At 35.4% G+C, this 21,187-nt stretch overlaps 1 protein-coding gene across 1 annotated transcript in view; it reads left to right on the top strand.

Annotated features, from left to right (window-relative positions):
- Positions 1–2: 2 nt before the first annotated feature.
- Positions 3–21,187, top strand: part of gba2 (glucosidase, beta (bile acid) 2) — a 38,932-nt gene continuing 17,747 nt past the window's right edge. The window contains exons 1-7 of the mRNA XM_030162061.1: positions 3–282; positions 514–1,123; positions 9,840–9,931; positions 13,634–13,749; positions 16,880–17,098; positions 18,403–18,642; positions 20,345–20,447. Coding sequence (XP_030017921.1) covers positions 933–1,123; positions 9,840–9,931; positions 13,634–13,749; positions 16,880–17,098; positions 18,403–18,642; positions 20,345–20,447 — 961 coding nt within the window. The 5' untranslated portion in view covers positions 3–282; positions 514–932. The remainder of the gene's footprint in view (positions 283–513; positions 1,124–9,839; positions 9,932–13,633; positions 13,750–16,879; positions 17,099–18,402; positions 18,643–20,344; positions 20,448–21,187) is intronic.

Consider the following 21,187-nt stretch of genomic DNA (forward strand, 5'->3'; position numbering starts at 1 on the left):
CATCTTTACACTCAGTAAATCTCGGTTTCGACTTACAAGCCTTTAATACATAGCAAAGTTGGCTGCAGACCCCCTGCTATACAGTGTCATCCTGAAGAAAGCGGAATGTAGAAACTTGTAGGTGGTAATTAGCTCCTGAGAAGCTAAACTCAGGTCAAAAAGCCGCTTTAAACACTGTGCACATACAGAGCGTTGTGCTAGCGGCAGCAGCTGCTACAAGCTCCAGAGACAGAGGTCGATTTGGAGCAGTGGGAGCAACGGTGGGATGACTTCTTCCCTAAGGTATTAAACTAATTATTTTCAGTGTTGCTACTGAGTTGGCAGTTTTCTCTGACAAGTCCTTAAGCTTTAAAACGAGTAAAGGACCTTTAAAGATGCTAACTTGATTGATGATTCAGGTGTAGTCGTTTTGCTAGTTTGCATAGATGCTTGGCCTTTTTTTTTTTATATGAATACACCATAAATGTCAACCTTTCTGTTTATTTATTTTTCTCCTGTCTGGTCCTATTACAGGTATCCCGGTTAAAGGAGTTGCATCAGGATTTCCTCTTACTCATCCATCCATCTATCCACACATCCCTGCAGACCACATCCGGGCTCCATGCAGGATCTGACTCCTCTAATAAATCTGACATGAAGATGCTCATGTAGACAGCAGTTGCATTAGAATGGCTCTGGGTCCTCCTCCCTGATAAACCTGTCAGGTATTCATAACCGCCAAGAACCGGTTATCTGCACTCCTCAACTGGTTTAACCTCTCAGGAATGGCTCCTGATCACTTTAAGGCTTTTTTTTTCCTAGGCCACCTGTAGCTGACTGTGTTGACAAAAGGTGGAGGTGGAGGTTGTGGTTGTGGCTCCCTGGTTTTCCTCAAGCACAAAGTGTCAAAGTGTTTTTGTCCTGCTCTAACACAGCTGCACATTGGGACTAAGATGTCAGACTGGGGGGAAAAGTCCACAGCGGACCTCATGAGCAGATATGTGTCCAAGGACATGGGATATGGAGTACCCAAAGAGGGCTGGAGGATCTGCCTGGCCCATGAGTTTAAGGAGAAGAGGAAGCCTTTTCAAGCTAAAGATGTGTCTCTTTCTAATGTCATGGAGCACATAGGTCTGGGAATTAGGTGAGACTCTGTGGCTCTTTGCCTAAAGCACACACACTCAGATATGTATGTTTTGCATGCTACACACTGAAATACCGAATATATTTCATGTCATTTTCACAAATCAGTGATGTGCAAATTTGACATGTTTGTGCTTGTACTTGAGTATTTCCATTTTTTTCAGCTTTGTACTCACATACACATACTTTCCACACTACATCAATTATTACTTTTTGTTCCCTGATTCATATTTTTACCACAAAAACAAACAAACAAACAAAAAAACAAACAAACGATGTATTCTACCAACGGAATAATAGAGTCCTAGTGTAATGAGCTGCAACACATGAATGCATCACTGTTTAGAAATGGACATTATGCACTTTTAAGTTCTGTTACTTAAACATAAGTAGGATTTTGTATTCAGGAAGAGGCAGAGTATTTCTGGACTGTAGGGGACCAGCTGTGACATCTTGAATCATGAATAAGTTCTTGACACGCTTTAGTTTTTTTGTGTTTTGAGTCACAAAGTCGCAACATTTGCAGTGCCTTGTTTCAACTATAAACAAACCAAGTGCTAACAAAGAGAGAATAGCATTACCAAGAAAGGAAAATGCAACAAAAAAAATACAACATTAACCTTTATAGAATATTTGTTGCCTCTTTATAAACTCTTTTGCAGTTAGTTTGAACTTTACTTCAAGCATTTATTTTGTCCAGTACTTAAATTTGTGATCAAAAACCTGCCATAATGATAACATCAGCCTCAAATGCTGTAACAACTCATTCATTTTGATTAGTAGTCAAAAAAATATAATAATAATTTGATTTTCATTATTTAATTTTCTTGGATCATACGTTGACAGCTCCCTTTAGTTTGTATTGTGTGGTGTGAAAAAAGGTATGCATTACTTTAAAAAAAAAAAGAAATGAATCCTCACAATATTGTGACGGATCGGCAAATAATGAATACAATCATTCTGAATTCTGGGTATTTCCATGTTTTTGTGAATTTTAGTTAGTCCTTGTACATTAGGATCTCTGTAATAGTGTAATAATTGTATTTAAATCAAGTTTGTAAACCATCTAGTAACATTCCACATAACGTATGTACACTAGTGTCAGTGATTTTTTTTTTTAGTTTACTGGGAAAATTGCAAAAGGTATTTTAGACTGCCGCCCCCGTCTACTTTATTTTAGTGACAGATGAGTGTATTTCCTCCGTGACTGATGGGAAAGGTGCAGATAATGACGGTATTGTCACATGCACAGTTGACTGCTCTTTATGGGACACGATTGCCTCTTGGGGTTGTTGTTCTCTTCACATTGACATATTAGCTCCATGTTGAACCATGTAAGTCTTAAATCAACAGTGGAGGTTTTAAAAATATTGAGACATAACTATAATTTAACTTTATATACATACACACACCTGTGGGATTTCTTCAATACTGATTAGTGTTTTTCTTCCTTTACACATCCGTATGTCATAGCAACCCTCATACTGTACTGCTGTGACATTAGGTGTGTTTCTATGGTGTACTTACCTGGGGTGGGGAGGTGTTAGTATAGGAGCTCATGTTTCTCAGTACACACCTGAAACCATGTGTGAAATGTAATCCGGCCTTCATATTGTATAGCTGACACTGTCACAAGTTTTCACAGATACAAGCTTATTTTAACAAACTAAGGATATTGCATAAAATGGTTTGTTAGGCAGATTGAATACATTCCATTTATCATTTAGTGACACAGGTGAGCGTTTAAATGGGTCAAGTTTGGGTCAACAAAGCAGCTAAAAAATGAAGGCAATGAGGAAGAGCAAAAACCTGAAAGTCTTCTTGAGTCTGGCTTCAAAAATGATCCCATATCAGTTTTACAGCAGAAAAAAACAAGTTTCCAATCTGGCCCCACAACAATAACAAAACAAATATTGGGTTAACTGTGCCGCTAACTTATATAAGACAGTAACCTCACTAGTCGCTTTTCCATTGGACATATACGCAAAATTTTACTGATATTTACTAAATGTCGAAAAAACAGAAGTGTGCAATGTTGTTTTTTCCATTGAATCACAAATGTGATGATTTGTTTATTTATTATCACAAGATGACACAATAAGTCATTCCATAAACATAGTGACAAACGTAAATATCGTGTTGATTTACAGATATATTCATTATTATTATTATATATTACCCCTCTATCTTCTTCTAAATTTAAAAATGATTGTTTCCTGGTGTGTCCACACATACCGCAACATGTTTCTTTTAAAACTCTTCTTCTTTGCTTGTTGTAACGTCCATCAACATAGGTCTATAAAGTGAATTTTCTGTGTAATTTTCTGTTAAATAATATGTTTCATTAAAGCTTGTTAGCATAATTTAGCTACAATCGCTAATATTAGCATTGAACTACCAATGCATTACATGGTCTGTTAATTAGGCTGTTAATTCTTATTAAAGTGTTTTATAAATTACACAAACCTGACATTAATACAGCTGAAGGTGAGCATATTCTGTCATGAAGAAGCTTTGTGGACTTTTCTGGTAATAGATTACAATACCAGGCTTGTTAGCAAACAGAGCTACATAAGCTAATAGTAGCATTAGTTTAGCTTTGGATTAGCTATGGTATATATTCTATCAACTAGTGCCAGTTAGTGTTTTGATGTTTATTATCTGACAGGAATTACCTAAAACTATTAAACAGTGTTAGTTAACAGTAGTCGTTTTAACATTGACCCTCAAATTGCGCGAATATCAGTTGCACATAAAAATTCACCTAATGAAAAACAACAATTTCGCCAAAACTGTCTTTTTTTCGATTAAAAGTTTTTGCACTGGCAAGAGGTGGTTTTCTGGGCGTAGCGCAATTGGTATATCACCCAAAACTGCAATGGAAAGATCTTTTTGTGCAAATAGAGTCATGTGAACAAAAAAAAAAAACAGATGTTGACGGACATTACAACAAGCAAAGAAGAGTAGTTTTAAGAGAAACATGGTGCGGTATGTGTGGACACACCAGGAGATGAACCAGTTTTTAATTTAGTACGTGAAAGAGGGGTAATATATAATAATAATGAATATATCTGTAAATCAACACGATATTCATGTTTGTCACTATGTTTATGGAATGTCCTCTTGTGTCATCTCGCGATAATAAATGTACAAATCATCACATTCATGATTTAATGGAAAAAACGACATTGCACACTTCTGTTTTTTCGACATTTAGTAAATATTAGTAAAGTTTTGCGCATATGTCCAATGGAAAAGCGACTAGTGAGGTTACTGTCTTATATAAGTTAGTGGCAGTTAACCTAGTATTCTCACTCATGACCAAGAAGGCGATGGCAAAAATGTTACATACCTGGTTAGCCTGCCAAGGGACATTTTTGTAGCATCTCTTCACTGAATTGAACATATTTTTCAACAACAATTCAACTGCGCCTACATTTAAAAATAAGTGCAATATTCTGCTTCAGTTTATCACTTACACATGTACATTACAACGCACAGATCATAGTGAATCTACGAATACACAAAACATTAGTAAAAGGCAGAATATTGGTAAAATTACATTTATTTCTCTGAAGACATTTCAGGTTATTCATATTTGTTCAGGTTATTCACATTTTTGTGAAAGGATACTAGTTTTTGTAAACATTTTCATGTAGCCTAATTTAACTTTTTTACACTAAAACAAAGAGAAGAATTTGCAGTTGTCATTATTTATAGGTTGTTATGATAGTATTTTACTGGTCTGACCCACTTGAGATGGAATTGGGCTGAATGTGGAACCTGAACAAAAATGATTAATATCTTTAGTGTCATTTTTGCATTTGACAAGTTCATCCCTGGGGCCGGATTGGACTCTTTGGTGGGCTGGTTTTGGCCTGTGGGCGGTCTGTTTGACATCTGTGAACTATACAGTCTCCTCATCTAATCTGCCAATTAGCGCAGTTAGCATTAATGTCTTGTTGACACTGTGTTAACATTTATCAAATAGTTGACATTTACGCGACTGAATTATTACTATTTTTAGAATAGAATACAATAGGCTTTATTGTCATTACACCACTTGTGCAATAAAATTGCAGGTGGTCTTTTTCAGCAACAGTGCAAATTAATGCAAATAGCGGCAAATTATTTATAAATAATAACACAATAAGATACAGTTATTTAAAAAAAAAAGTATACAAAAAAGTGTGCAGTTGAAATGTGCAAATTAGAGATATACTGTTGAAAGGGTAAAATTAAAAAAAATATAAAAGTAATATAAAAATGTACAAATATAACTGTAAACAGTGATTCATCATTGTATAAATAAATGTGCAAATATTAATGTCACATCTTTTCAATGACAGATCAAAAGGCTCAAAAGGCAAAGAATTAGGATGATTTTCCTCAAGAGATCATCAAATTTTTAAAAATATGTATATACATTTATTCATTTTTACAAAAGAACTGGACAGACTTAGCTAGCAGTGCACTTGCAGTTTCCAGTTCGTTATCAGCAGGTAAATGTCATCTCCAGTACAATAATGCTTACGGAAATGCTTTATGGTTTGATATAATTGTTGATATGGACCATTTACAGCCATGGTCATGTCATACCAGCAACTTGAACAGTAAAATAAAGCCTTTGCAACATCCTTCGCTGTTGGGAGGATCATGTTTGTTTTTTCAACAGCCTGCTGACATCCGAGATGCAAAGTTGTGCAGCTTGAGTGAATTATTTGGCTCTTAGCCATTAAAACTGTCTCAGTTATGTTTTAAATGACAGTCTGGCTTCACTGAGAGGAGCTGCAGATCATTCTGACAGTGGTGTTAATTATACACTAACAACCAGACAGATGTTTTTATTGGATATAAATCATTATTTCATAGTGTCAGTGCAGTAATCACACTACCTCAGTGCAATAGCCACAACACATGCACCTTGTTTTCCTAATCTCACCTTTATATATCCTAGATTACCTGTATATATCCTAGATTGCTCACATATCCTTATTTGTTGTACATATTTCTCATCTGCAGTATAGAGTTAGCTTCTGTATATTTCAGTAGTTTTGTAGTACTTTAATAGCATATGTATATTTAATATTTTTTCTTGTAGCTTTTTGCACATGCCTACATTTTCAGTATTCTGTGTGATATTTTTATACAGTCTTTTTGCACTAAGTTTTTTGCTGCTAAACTGATTTTCATTGGTCCTGTGACAGTGACAATAAAGATCTATTCTATTATAGTTTCACAGTGCTTTGGACGGTAGAGTATACAGGGTTAATGCAGGTCATTAAAAAGCATTAAAAGTCATTAAATAGATTTTGGGAAATTAAGGCCTTAAATGGCATTAAAAAGCCTTAAATTCACTGTCTAGAGATATTAAAAAATTAAATACACTTGATGTGTGATGATTGACAGGCGGAACCCTTTAATTGGCTGTTGTTTATGGCCGATGCACGAAGCCACCACGCCGGATGCTTGGAATGTAATTTGCTGTGAGCGTGCTCATGCTGTGGTGAAAGAGCAGAGGAAATATTAGCAAATGGCAAAAAATGGGAAAATGCAAGTTTGAGCAGAAGTGATTGGAGGAGGAACTATTCAGAACCTGGTTAAAGCCTGTCGACTGTAAACCATCATAAAACTATATATAAAACTGTATCTGCAGATGGACATGGGCATTAAATTTGTTCAAAGTGGCATTAAAAAGCTTTACATTAGATTTGCTGATACCGGCACAAACCCTGGTATATGACATGTGTTAGTGTTGAACAAAATGGCAGTTGGGAATACCCACATTAGAGTCAGGTTAACATACTTTGTGTGTACTCGCAGATTAGAGTCAGGGTGAGGACCTTTGTTTGCATTCCAACTGAGTAGCAGAAAACCAAAATCCAGACAAAAGCTTCATGTGGCTTCAAATAACAGGCTTTAACCCAACCCATTCATGTGTCTTTGAAGGGGAGCTGTATTGATGGCCCATTGTTCCCTGAACTGGTTATTGTTTAGAATACAGTCTAGCATTCCAGTTTTGCAGCTGCAAAGGATTTCCCTCACAAGTTGAAAAAAAAACTGTGGAATGGTGTTCATTATTTTATTAAGTGTAGAAAACCACAGGGTATTTAATGGTGAATACTGTACTGTGTCATTCTCTGTTGTAGATTTTGATATCAGGAAGTATTACAGTTTCAAAAACAGAATGGTCAGCCTTTAAGAATATTCACTTTTTTTTTTTTCACACCAGTCGGCTGTGCCAGTGGCATGAGATACTTACATTTATTCCAACAAATATGGAGCCCACCCAGGCGTAGTGGAGAAAATAAGCCTCAGTGATGATATTTAACGTCTTATCCTTAGTCTGGGAAATTCTCACACCGCTGATGAGATCTAAAAATACAAAAACAGGTTGTTTTCGTGACAGATGAGGTCCATTTACTGGAGCTCAACAGTCTGTCATGCTCCAGAGCCATGGGCCAAACACAACTGCATTCTTTTTTTTTATCATCATATCAAGACTAATCTCACGAAACAACAACAGAGACGGAAATTAGCTTTTTTGCTAAATCTGGTGTATAGATCTTGTTCTTTTCAGCTAATGCCAAAACACACTGTCCTGTAACTAAATAAATAAATACAAATACAAAATGCGTTGTATGTCACGCTAGTTCTTATGGAAGTTCTTATGGATATATAGACCTAGGAAACTGGAAAAATTATGTATATTCTAAGTAAATGAATGGAGTTAAGAGATGTAGACATAAGCCTTTTTCAGCACTTTTCATTGGTTAGCTGTTTCTAAAACCATCAGGCCAAAGTGAAGACTGACCAATAGAATAATTTTATGACCAAAATAAAGATGAAAAAATGGACTTACGAGGTTTCTGAAGGATGGATAGATAGATAGATAGATAGATAGATAGATAGATAGATAGATAGATAGATAGATAGATAGATAGATAGATAGATAGATAGATAGATAGATAGATAGATAGATAGATAGATAGATAGATAGAATGTGAACTGACAGAACTGTGATTTGATTTTTGTTGTTTGTTCAAAACTACCTTTCCGGGAAAAGTGCAATACTAATGTTTAAAATACACTGAGTAATATTTTATTTATTTTATTCTCTATTTGATTTATGGCAGCAGAATTATATTATTCCTGTTTTTCTATATTCTATTGTCTCCAAAAATTGGGGGAAAAATGTTCAAAAATTCATAATAAATGCATTAAAGACATTTTTTGGGGTTTTCTTTCTTTCTTCCTGTACCGAACCGAAAAAAAAAAACCCAGAACCGTGGCTTTCAAAACCGAAAATGTACCAAACCGAAAATTTTGTGTACCGTTACAGGCCTAATAGTAACAAGTTCAGATAGATGTAGATTGTTTTGCAGGGCATTCCATGCAGGGGGGGGCAGGGCAGCAGATTGAAATGCAGTCTGACCCAACTCTGTTCTGACTCTGGGAACCACCATCAGTATGGTTTTCTGCAAACACAGAGCATACTGTTGTTGGTTTTTCCATATATAAGTCCAGAGGTAAGATGGGAGGAGCCCGACAAAACAAAAATCAACTGATGGGACCACCTGCGATCATACAGACAAGAGAATCCAGCCATAGCATACAAAGTACAATGGTGAATGCGATTTCCACAGCTGGTCATAAAACGTAAGGCACAGTGGTAGACAGTGTCCAGCTTTTTGAAAAGATTTTCAGATGCATTCATAAAAAGGAGATCACCATAATCCATCAGAGGTTTAAAAAAAAACAACAAAAAACGTTAGCATAAATTAATTGTTTCCGTATATGAACTGAGAAAGAGGATGTGTTTCTGAAGAGGAAGCCAAGTTTTAGCTTTAGTTTATGTACTAGATGTTCAGTGTGCTGCTTAAAGGACAGATTTTCATCAACAATAATAATAAATAATGTTCTGAAAGTGATGCTCTAATGTTGTAAAATACATGTTCCCTTCACCTAAATGTGTTTTTCTTGTATTTTTTATAATCACCTCTTGGATTTTTCATTTTTGCCACTTACGTGTATAGAACCAAATATGGTAACTTTATTGACCTTGATTTTTTTCTTTTTTATATAACAATAAAAAAAAAGGGAAAAAAAATCATAAAAGGAATAATGTCTTGTTATGTCCTACAATAACACACTAAGGCTGAAATTTTGAATTTCAGAGTATTTCTATGAGTGAATTATAAAACTTTCATTAATCAATATTTTTCTTGTGCCAGGTCACACCCTAGAGAAAAATCCACACATATCATACAACATTCCCACAGTGGCGTCATTCAGATAAAGCCTAACGACCACTTTGACTTCATTTCCCCTTGGTTTTACAAGTGCTGCCTTCATTCAGCTGCACAATTCCCTCTTTTGTGTCTCACTCTGCTGTGTATGTGCAGATAGTTTGTGCACTGTTTGTTCCAGTTTTGGTGCACAGCGCTAAAGGCATGGAAACAGCTGCACTAACAAGTAGAGAAACACACATAAGTGAACAGAAAAAGGTTGTATTGTAACTGCACATGTTTCATGATAGGACATTTTAGACCCATTTGGAGAGACGGAGCACGTCTAATCCTAATCCTGTGACACATGACTGTATTAATCATGCAAACTGCCTTCACGTGTCACATTGAACTGTATCAAAGCTCCGGCTGTTTTTGAATATGGGCCCATTTTTCTTGTTTTTCACCTATGTTTGTCTGTTCGTCTAGGTATCTGAAATGGTGGTATAAAAAGACTCAGGTGGAAAAGAAGGCTCCGTTCATTGACATGTTTCGCGCTCAACCCTTACGTCAAATATACGGTAAGAAATATGGTATAAAATGACACCTTTACATGTGTACAGTCACGGACAAAAGTATTAGACCATCAAAAGTCATCAAAAACAACGGTTATGCGATCCAGTACTAACTCCTGTATGTATCATGTGACTAAAACAGACAGAAAAGAAAACATGGAATACCTAAAAGGACTGTTTTTGTCAGTGCAACGCCATAGATATTGATGGAAGAACTGAAGTGAAAACCGTGGAAAATGAATCTGTGTATCATTTGTTCATTAGTTTTTCAATTTAAAACCAAAAATCAAATTCATTTTCAAAACCAGAATGAAAAACGGATAACGGTTCATTTTTCCATTTCCTGATTTTGTGCTCAAATGAAAAATGGAAAAAACGGATAACGACCGTTTCATTCTATTTTGCTATTTTCAATATAGTTAGGGTGTCTGACCCAGAAGTAGTCGTTACTAGGGAAAAAATACACAAATGGGATCATGGCCGGACTGGAGGAATATTTGGCAATAATTAAGCAGCTGTTTGATACGTACGGAAGCGTATTGCATTCACACAAAAAAATGAATTCGGCTCTGTTTTTCTCAATTAACAAGATAATTTTCTCGTTAATTCAGAAAAACAGAGCTGAATTTATTTTTTTTCAGAAAACGGTATCTCATTCATTCAGAAAAAGAGCCAAATTTATTTTTTTGTGTGAATGATATACGCTTCCGTATCAATCAGCTGCTTAATTATAGCAAAATATTCCTCCAGTCCGGCCATGATTCCGTGTGTTTACTTTTTCCCTAGTAACGACTACTTCCAGGTCAGACAACTGAACTATATTGAAAATAGCAAAATCAGATGAAACGGTCGTTATCCGTTTTTTCCATGTTTCATTTGAACACAAAATCGGGAAATGGAAAAACGAACTGTTACCCGTTTTTCATTCTTGTTTTGAAAATGAAAAACAAAAAAATGAGTTGTTTTTTTGTTTTTTCATTTTTGGTTTTAAATTGAAAAACGAATGAACGAACAATACACGGATTAAAATGGATCGATATCAGCTCTGAAATTAAACTCTTATGAGCTATTTTTGTTATCATTATATTTGTCCAAACAAATGTACCTTTAGTTGTACCAGGCATTAAAATGAACAAGAAATTCAAGAAAACAAGTGTGGCCTAATAACTGATAGTTAATGCTTTTTTTTATATAGGTGGAATTTTATTATATAATCTTTTTCTGTTATATTTGTCAAATATCAAAAGAGAAGTAAATAGAAAGTACTGCAATATGTATGTAAGAGCAACATTGACAGTATAGTGTTAATTTGACCAAGAAGAGCTCGTTTGTTTTCTCCAAAATAAGGTAGCAAACAAAACATGCATGTCACTGTCTTTCAACAATGTAACTGGTGTTTATTTTACGTGGTGACAGTATTTACGTAGCTACAATTGGTGAACAAATGCCTAATTTAGGTTAAAAACTTAGATAATTGAAGGTTAATTATATGTTACTTATGTTTCAAATTGAAGTTAAATAGTTTTGTAACATATGAGTCAAAAGTGGTATTTCAAAACTATGAACTTTTTATTAAAAAATTTTAATTATTTATTTTGGAATATTCACTCTCAGAAAAAATGATTAGACCATCAGAAGTCATCAAAAACAACGGTTATGCAATCAAGTACTAACTCCTGTGTGTGTCATGTGACTAAAACAGACAAAAGAAAACATGGAATGTCTAAAGCACTGTTTTTGTCAGTACAATGCCATAGATATTGATGGAAGAACTGAAGTGATTTTGGTTATTATCAAGAAAAACATGGAAAATGGATAGATATCAGCTCTGAAATTAAACTACTATGAGCTATTTTAGTTGTTATCATTATATTTGTCCAAACAAATGTACCTTTAGTTGTACCAGGCATTAAAATGAACAAGAAATTGAAGAAAACAAAGGGTGGTCTAATAATTTTTTCTGCAACTGTATGTTACAACAGTCACAGACCAAGTGTATTCAGTCTTATATTGCATGACATGATAGAAAATGCCATAAATCTTGTGTAGAATTTAGTTGTGGGGGAACGTTCAGGCTTCTTTTTTTAGGGGGGGATTATCCAATAAAGGGGTCAAATTTAACTAAACCCACTTTTATTAGTCTTTGGTTCATTTATTTGTGTATTTGGACCCTAATAGTTCACAACATTTGAATGTGAACCTTCCAGGTGCTGCAAAGCTATCTTTATATTCAGTGGATTTCTACAACCTGTTTTAATTCCTTCTTAAATTGTTATGTTTTTTAACTAGTTACGTCACTACATTTGCATGTGGATGCTTCAATGAAACTGGGTTCATTTTGGTACCTGGCACTTTTCCAGCGTTTTACACCCAATAAAAGAGAAATTTAGATATATTTCCCCTCAAGCTGTACCTAATGATGACCTCAGATAAATGCAAAAAAATTATGCTCTTTCTCTGAGCCATCCCAAAATTAATGAATTTTTAATAAAATATTGGGGTCAAAAATAGGACCAAAATTGGGACATGAAAAACTACCTAGGTGTCGGTGCATTAGATCTGAAAACATGGTTGTAAATGGTCTTACATAGTGCTATAAATAAAGACGCGGTGTTAAATGTGTCGATCCTAGTGGTTTTTCTATTCCAGACATGTGGGTTTTTCATGAATCTCAGTCTCATTCCAGGTTTTGTGTGTAACCCATCGTGTCCACTGGCGTTACATGCAGAACCTGCCCATTTAAACACAAATAAATCCCAAATGATTTTGCAACAGCGGTCATTTTTGTGAAACACTCTGCCTTGAATGATTAGTTCAATTCCCAAAATGTACCTGTGAGAGAATCAAAAGATATTTAAAAAAAAATAGTAGCGCGTAATTTTCATGTCCTTTTGACCGTGTTACATGCAGATTTTTGTATTAAATATAATATAAAATAATATAAAAATGTGTTTTATCTCAAAATAGTTTCTTTTTTATCTCAATAAGTATTTATTTAAAAAAATTTCGGGCATGTAAATGGAACTATTGTGCTGTTCTTCTGCCTAAGATTGTTATGATTGTTGATATTTGTATTATTATGCATGTTTTGCTTGTTCACATATATGTTAAATTTCATTGCATGTTCAGAATAAATCACTAAATCAAATCAATAAATCAATCAAACTAGACCCAAAGTGCTTCCAAACTTGCTTCGTAACATTAGTCTACATCTGGTTTGAATTTTTAGCCCCATGTCCTGTTTTTAGGACCAGTTTCATAGAAGCACCCACATATAAGGTCAAGACTTCCGACTAACATTTCTCCGAGTACACCGTAATTGTTTGTCAGCAGCAGCGGTTGCTGTAAAAACTGAAAATATGTCCAAACTTTGAGCTGATTACCTAAAACGTTCAGTTGTTGGTTGTATTAATGAACACAAGCGGCTGAACGGGACAGAGCAGCACAGCCAACAACCTGGAAGGGGTGGGGCATGAAGTGGTTCATTTGCATTTAAAGGGCCAGCGCTGAAAACCACCTTTCTGGTGTCATTACTCAGAAATAGGGTTGAAGTTGGACCTGTGGAGTTGAATTAATGAAGAATTCAGACCCAAGCAGAGCATTTACAGTTTATGTAGACCACAGGGAAATGTTCTAAAAAGCATAATTCCATTTAAAAAAAAGCAGAATATCACTTCTTTAATGTTGCTCCTTGTTGTCGACACTAAGGTGCTCCACTTGGTGGAATCGGAGGAGGAACCATCACCAGGGGTTGGAGGGGGGAGTTCTGCAGGTGGCAGCTGAACCCTGGCATGTACCACTACAAGACAGTCCCAGCCAACCAGGTATGCAGACTATGGAAAAGGTCCAAAAACTAGTAACTGTTTAATTATTGTGTGTATAGTTGCTTTCATGTTACTATATTCCATCATTTTTTATAACCTCAGAGGAAACTGGGCTAGAGGTCAGGTTTACAACAGAACTGATAAACAAGAAATGGAGGCGATAACAAGGTAATTCACAAAACAATAAAACCTTAAGACTTATTGACGGCATTAGAAAGAAACTGCATAAATTTCAGTAAAATAATAATACCATTAAGAATAACGGGAAATGTTAAAATATAAGGGGAATTAGTGGAACCGTAGCAAACACAGTCCAGTAATGATTCCAGCAGCACACCTAGTCAGAGTTTAAACTGTTGGATGGAGTCACTGATCTGCACTAAACTCATTCAAGTTTATCATTTACTCAACACTCAGGCTCTGTTACATACATGTGACAAGACAATTATTTTATGTTTCAGTGTCATCCGGTTTACACTTTTATGAGTTTAGCAGCAGATCTTGTCCCACTTATTCCAACAGGAGAATTTTATGTGATTTACAAATGTATTTTATTTTTTTATTAGTGATACAGTTAAGAAGACACAGTGGACAGAAAGTAAGAAACCTCTGACTTTAACGACCCCCGAAAAACATATAAATAACTCTCACACTTTCTTGTGCGATATGCTGAGCAGACCTCAGCCACACTCTTTACATTTATTTATTTATTTATCTATTAAGACTGTTTTGCACATACATTTTGCATGTACATATTGCACTTATATATTTACATATTTATATAGTTTTTTAAAAAATCTTTTCATTCTTATGGTGTTTTATCTAATAGTTTTTATCGTGGTCAAATGCATCGTAATTTTGTTCTGCAGTGCATCTCAGACGTAATGTCTGAATGACAATAAGGAAATCTGAATATGAGCAAAACAACAACAACAAATAAACAAAATAAAAATCAATAACAACAAGATAATGACAAACAACAATGACACCGTCATATTACAATAAAAAAGATAATAAACATAAAGAGTAATTAAACAGTATAGATTGATTAGGGACGATAAGGAAAAGGGGAAAGAGGAGAGTGAATGAAAGTGAGAGGGAAAATAATAATTCTTATAATAAAGATAATGATAATAGCAACACAACAATATATAGTAATCATACCAATAGTCTAATATGTTAGTGTTATTGTGGTGGGAGCAGCCACAGTGCAAAAATGGGTTAAACAATTAAATATTTATAACAATTCACATCAATTAGTATCGGTTTGAGTTCATATTAATTTAAATTAATAGGGCTAAGGGGGGGTGGACCCAAGCACACAGTGATTTACAAATTTCAAAGTCAGCCAGAGTTCATATTGGATTTGTGTTCCACAAGGCACATACCTTTGGAACATTTTGACATAAAAATGACAAATTTAAGAAGCACAAATCAGTAGAAAATGTACTTTTTAGATTGACACTTGTCTGTCTGAGTGACAAACTGTCACAAGACATCACAACACAATTGAAATAAGTAGTAATTATGATAAAATAATATTACTTATTCGTACAAACACAACATTAGTGTATTTTGTTGAGTATTTAGCTCTTGTAGGAAGTGAATTTTTCAGAAACTCGATGTGACAGTTCACTAACTAGTTAAAAGGTTAAGAGGAAAAGGAGAAGACATAAAAGGACAAGATAAGGAAAACAGAGCATTCCTTACACCAACTGTCAGACGGGTTTAGCCATATTTGACAGTTGTTGCAGCCTTTCTGTTCAGACATACAACAGTTTTTTGTTGAACCAGTGTTTGGAAAGAAATTCTCTGGCATTATAAAACTCAGTTGGATGGGTCTGTCCTAATTTTCTTTATGGAAATGATCAGTTTGCTCAATCTTTTCCAAATAAAGCAGGGAAATAATAACACTGGATTGGAGTTTAGCTGTAGACTAATTTCAAAAATTACAGTTAAGGCGACACTGTTGAATATATTTAGTTTTAAAATTTGTTTGCAACATAATTGAAGACTGACTCTTGATGCAATCAGGTTTTGTTGGTGCAACTCAGCCTTTTTCAGCCTTATGTGGGACAGTGCTGTGGTCTTTGCACTGTTTATTCCTAAACCAGGTCCATGTGGCTTAAGTTGCACCTCTGTTTCACACTTACTTTCACCTTCATGTCCATTTGCCAATATAATATAATATAATATAATATAATATAATATAATATAATACAATACAATACAATATGTTTCACATCTGTTTCTGCAGTTCTGTAATGAGGAATGCATTGTAATCACAAAGCCACTATACTTTAACTTGAATGCAAAGCACCCCAGAGACAGTCAGTCCATAAATTCTTTGAAAACCGTTACCAGAATAGAATAGAATAGAATAGCCTTGATTATCATTGTATGTATAATGAAATTTGGAGTGCTCGTCCAGTCAGTGCAATAATATTAATAAAAATCAATGTAAAAAAATTAACAATAGAGCAAATGTGAAATGACAAAAAAAAAACAAAAACACTAAAAAGTAAAATAAGAAAATAGGATATAAAATGTAACAACAGTAAAATAAGAATAGAACTAAAAGGAGAATAAAATAAAAATAGACATAAAATTTGAATAGACACAACAGTGGCAATATTACTAATATTTACAGGATTAAGTCTGTATATCTATGAATATTAACAGTGTTAACACTGTGTATATGTATGAGTCTATAAAAATGGTGCATTTGTGTTTGAATAAATGTTGCCTTGTTATTGTACGAACAGAGGATTATTTAGATTAGTTAAATGTCAGTATACAGTACATGCACCACACACCGAAATTTAACTTCTGCTTTTAATCCATCATTAAAAAATGCAGGAACACACCACACTAAGAGCAGCGGGTTTGCCATATCAGGCGCCTGGGTAGCAAATGGGGGGGTTGAGTGCCTTGCTCAAGGGCACATCAGCCAACCACTTTTCCTGCCAGTCCGTGGAATCGAACCAGCAACTCTTCAGTCACAAGCTGACTCTCTAGCCAACTATACAGCCCTCTCGGCCATGGTTGACTTATTGCACATAGTTCCCATTTTGTACATTATTGCACATTAGTGAAATGAGGATGTGTTGATGGTTCTGTTCTGGTTCAGTTCACAGTGTGTTTGCGTCGAGCTGGACAGACAGTTTACCAGCAGGTGTTATCTGTAGAGCGTCCTCCTACGTTACAAGGCTGGAACTGGGGCTACTGCGGAGAGTACGCCTTCTACCACGCTCTGTACCCCCGCGCCTGGACCGTCTACCACCTGCCGGGACAGGATGTCACTCTGACCTGCAGGCAGGTTTCCCCCGTCATCCCCCATGACTACCAGGTAATCCAGCACCTCTGGGTTTGGGCACTCTAGTAGACAGGGTTCTACTGTTTACAGGTCTACTCAGACATTAAGAAGGCATTAGTTTGAATATTTATGGGTATGTGTTTGAGGTTGTCAGTGGGGTTCAGGTTCAGTTTTTCCGGAACTGTGTGTTTGACCTTTTTAGTCATAACAAAATTATTTTCATTTTAATTCTGCAAGCCTGAGGATTTGACCATATACAGTCGCGGTAAAAATTATTAGACCACCCTACTTTTCTTCAATTTCTTGTTCATTTTAATGCCTGGTATAACTAAAGGTACATTTGTTTGGACAAATATAACAATAACAACAAAAATAGCTCATAGTAGTTTAATTTCAGAGCTGATATCTATCCATTTTCCATGGTTTTCTAGATAATAACCAAAATCACTTCAGTTCTTCCATCAATATCTATGGCATTGTACTGACAAAAACAGTGCTTTTAGACATTCCATGTTTTCTTTTCTGTCTGTTTTAGTCACATGATACACACAGGAGTTAGTACTGGATTGCATAACCATTGTTTTTGATGACTTTTGATGGTCTAATCATTTTTTCCACAACTGTACATGTATATCATCGCTGTCAGGCAGAAACCTCATAGGTCCAAATTGTTTTTTTTTTTCAGTAAACTGGAAAAATGATGTACATTCTAAGTAAATGAATGGAGTTAAGAGATGTAGTCATAAGCCTTTTTCAACACTTTTCATTGGTTAAATATTTTTAAAATCATCAGGCCAATGTGAAGACTGACCAATAGAATCATTTTATGACCAAAAAAATGGACTTACGAGGTAGGTCGGTAGGTAGGTAGGTAGATAGATAGTCATAGTAAAAATGATTACACCATCAAAAGTCATCAGAAACAATGGTTATGCAATCAAGTACCAACTCCTGTGTGTATCATGTGACTAAAACAGACAGAAAAGAAAACATGGAATGCCTAAAAGCACTGTTTTTGTCAGTTCAATGCCATAGATACTGATGGAAGAACTGAAGGGATTTTGGTTATTATCAAGAAAACCATGGAAAATGGATAGATATCAGCTCTGAAATTAAACTACTATGAGCTATTTTTGTTGTTATCATTATATTTGTCCAAACAAATGTACCTTTAGTTGTACTAGGAATTAAAATGAACAAGAAACTGAAGAAAACAAGGGGTGGTCTTATACTTTTTTCCATGACTGTTGATAGATTTAAGTTTGGGGAAAGCTGATTCTGTGTGTTTGAGTAAACATTTCAGATGGTAAATCCATGTTGACATGTTTTGACCGCAGGACTCGAGTCTCCCAGTGGCAGTATTTGTATGGGACATAGAGAATAAGAATGACTATGATCTGGAAGTGTCCATCATGTTCACCATGGTCAACGGGTCAGGGCATAAAGACGACAAGAGCGGAGGACACTGGAACGAACCGTTTCACCTGGAGAAGGATGGGGATGCGGTGTCGGGGGTTTTACTGCACCACTGTCCGGCGGTGAACCCTTACACTCTGTGCATCGCTGCTCGTGAAAAGGTATGATTTTAGTGGCATCTGTTGTCCAAAATCAAAACAATATATGATAACTCCATGCACCTACTCCACCACGTACTGCTCAGTTATAGGAGCACGTTCACTGAGAGACTGATTCCACCAAATGCACCTGCCTGTGGCCATCACACTGTTCAACTCCACCTTATAACCACATAATTATAATTACACACAACAATAGTTTTGCACACTTATTATGGGTCAAAACATATTCGAAATCTCTCTGACGGGACATTTTATAGACAATTTGACAGATTAGAGTTGCTAAATGACCCACATTTTTACTTTAAATTCATTTCTGCTTTAGTTGAACCATAAGGGATTATCCAAAACAAGGAACTACTTTATTTTGAAATAAATGTTGGAATAGCAATCAACTAAAGTTCGCTCTCTGACGGGACATTACTGTGTTTTGACCCTTATGTACAGTATATTTCTTGAATTATCATATTGATAATATATTGTCAAGGGCATATTGCACAAATTGCTGTTCTAATTTTGTGTCTTAATAGTGTTTTAATATGTATATTTGGTATATATATGTTCAGAGCAGTGGTGTAATGGTCCCTGAAGAAGTGGGTATACTCTCAATTTTTGCCTTTTTTTGTAGTCCAGAAAAATGCTCTGTTTTAGAAACAGTGACAAATAAGACTACTCTATTTAATTTACCCAAAAATCCATCAGTAGTATTTGCTCACTATTATAAAATTATCATGACTTGATCAGGAGCAGTTTGTAGGTATTACTGGTCACACAAGAAGCCTGCGTGAATGGAAATGTATTCAACATGAGGCAAACATAGGGTAACATTAGCCTTTCATAACATTAGTCTTTCATAACATTAGCCTTTCATAATGTTAGCCTACTCGCACAGTTTAACTATTGGTGACAACATCTCTTCTCCTCTAAATGTGCAGTCATACGTGCAGTAGTTTAAAGCAGTGACTCATTCTGAAACCACCTCAAAACTTACCTCAGAATTATGTATTCATGAAAGTAGGTTCTCTCGATATGTGTCACTCATTTGAAAGAAGTTTATTCTGCCTTTCTCATTTGCATTTCCAATAATCACACATCTTTCAACAAGACATGCAGTGACCTGTCAATCAACTGGGATGGCACTGGCACCTGAGGTGGCCAATCAGGTTCCACAGGTGGTCAGCACTAGTTAGCAATGTTTTCCTCTGCATGACCCGCCCTACTTTGCCTCTGATTGGCTCATCGGTCCTCATGCCTAAAGTTAACCAATCTAATCAGTGAATGAAGTACTAGCCAATTAGAGGCAGAGTAGGGCGGGTCATGGCTTCACCATCCTAGGAGAAAAAATGGGCAATTTGGTTCAGATACGCCATATACCCTGGACTACACCACTGATTCAGAGCTATATATATATGTTTGTATATTTAGAGCTTTATACATATGTATATATTTTTATTTTTCTGTGATATCGATAATTCTTTCCTGCTACTTTTTATTATACTTGAATGGAGCGACTGTAACACCCAATAATTTCCCTCTTGGATTAATAAAGTATTCTGATTCTGATTCTGATCAAAAAGGGTTGTGTTGGAAAATGTGCAGGAAATTAAGTCTTTGTCTCTACAAGTAGATTTATTGTAACTGACTAGACTGTAAAATCGAAGCTATCAGGTATTATATGAGCCATAAATGCATGTGCTTTGACCAGGCTGACAGGGAGGTGAGTCACCAGACGGCCTTCAGTCCAAAGGGGACCTGCAGCGCCCTGTGGAATGACCTGATCACAGATGGACGGCTGGACTCTCCTACAGGTCGGTGCTACTAAAGAGAATGGACAAAGATGAGGAAATGTCCCGTACAGTCGCGGAAAAAAATATTAGACCACCCCTTGTTTTCTTCAGTTTCTTGTTCATTTTAATGCCTGGTACAACTAAAGGTACATTTGTTTGGACAAATATAATGATAACAACTAAAATAGCTCATAGTAGTTTAATTTCAGAGCTGATATCTATCCATTTTCCATAGTTTTCTAGATAATAACCAAAATCACTTAGTTCTTCCATCAATATCTATGGCATAATAGTGCTTTTAGGCATTCCATGTTTTCTTTTCTGTCTGTTTTAGTCACATGATACACACAGGAGTTGGTACTTGATTGCATAACCATTGTTTTTGATGAGTTTTGATGGTGTAATAATTTTTTCCACGACTGTACATGTAGATCGTCACTGTCAGGCAGAAACCTCTTATGTCCAAATCGGTTATTTTCCAGGAAACTTGAAAAATGATGTATATTTTAAGTAAACGAATAGAGTTAAGAGATTTAGTCATTGTTATGGATGACTTTCGATGGTCTAATAATTATTCCCGCGACTGTAGTTCAAACCAAAGCTTTGCAACAAAACAAATTCACTCAGACTCAGACTTACTGTCACTCAATCAGTGATACATGATAGAACGAGATATAGTTACTCAGGTCTCGATTTTGTAGCATAGAAGATAAAAGCATAAAATATTAAATAAAATATGTAAAAAGTAAATAGGGTAGATT

This window comes from Sphaeramia orbicularis, chromosome 18 (genome assembly GCF_902148855.1).
Source record: "Sphaeramia orbicularis chromosome 18, fSphaOr1.1, whole genome shotgun sequence".
NCBI classification, from domain to species: domain Eukaryota; kingdom Metazoa; phylum Chordata; class Actinopteri; order Kurtiformes; family Apogonidae; genus Sphaeramia; species Sphaeramia orbicularis.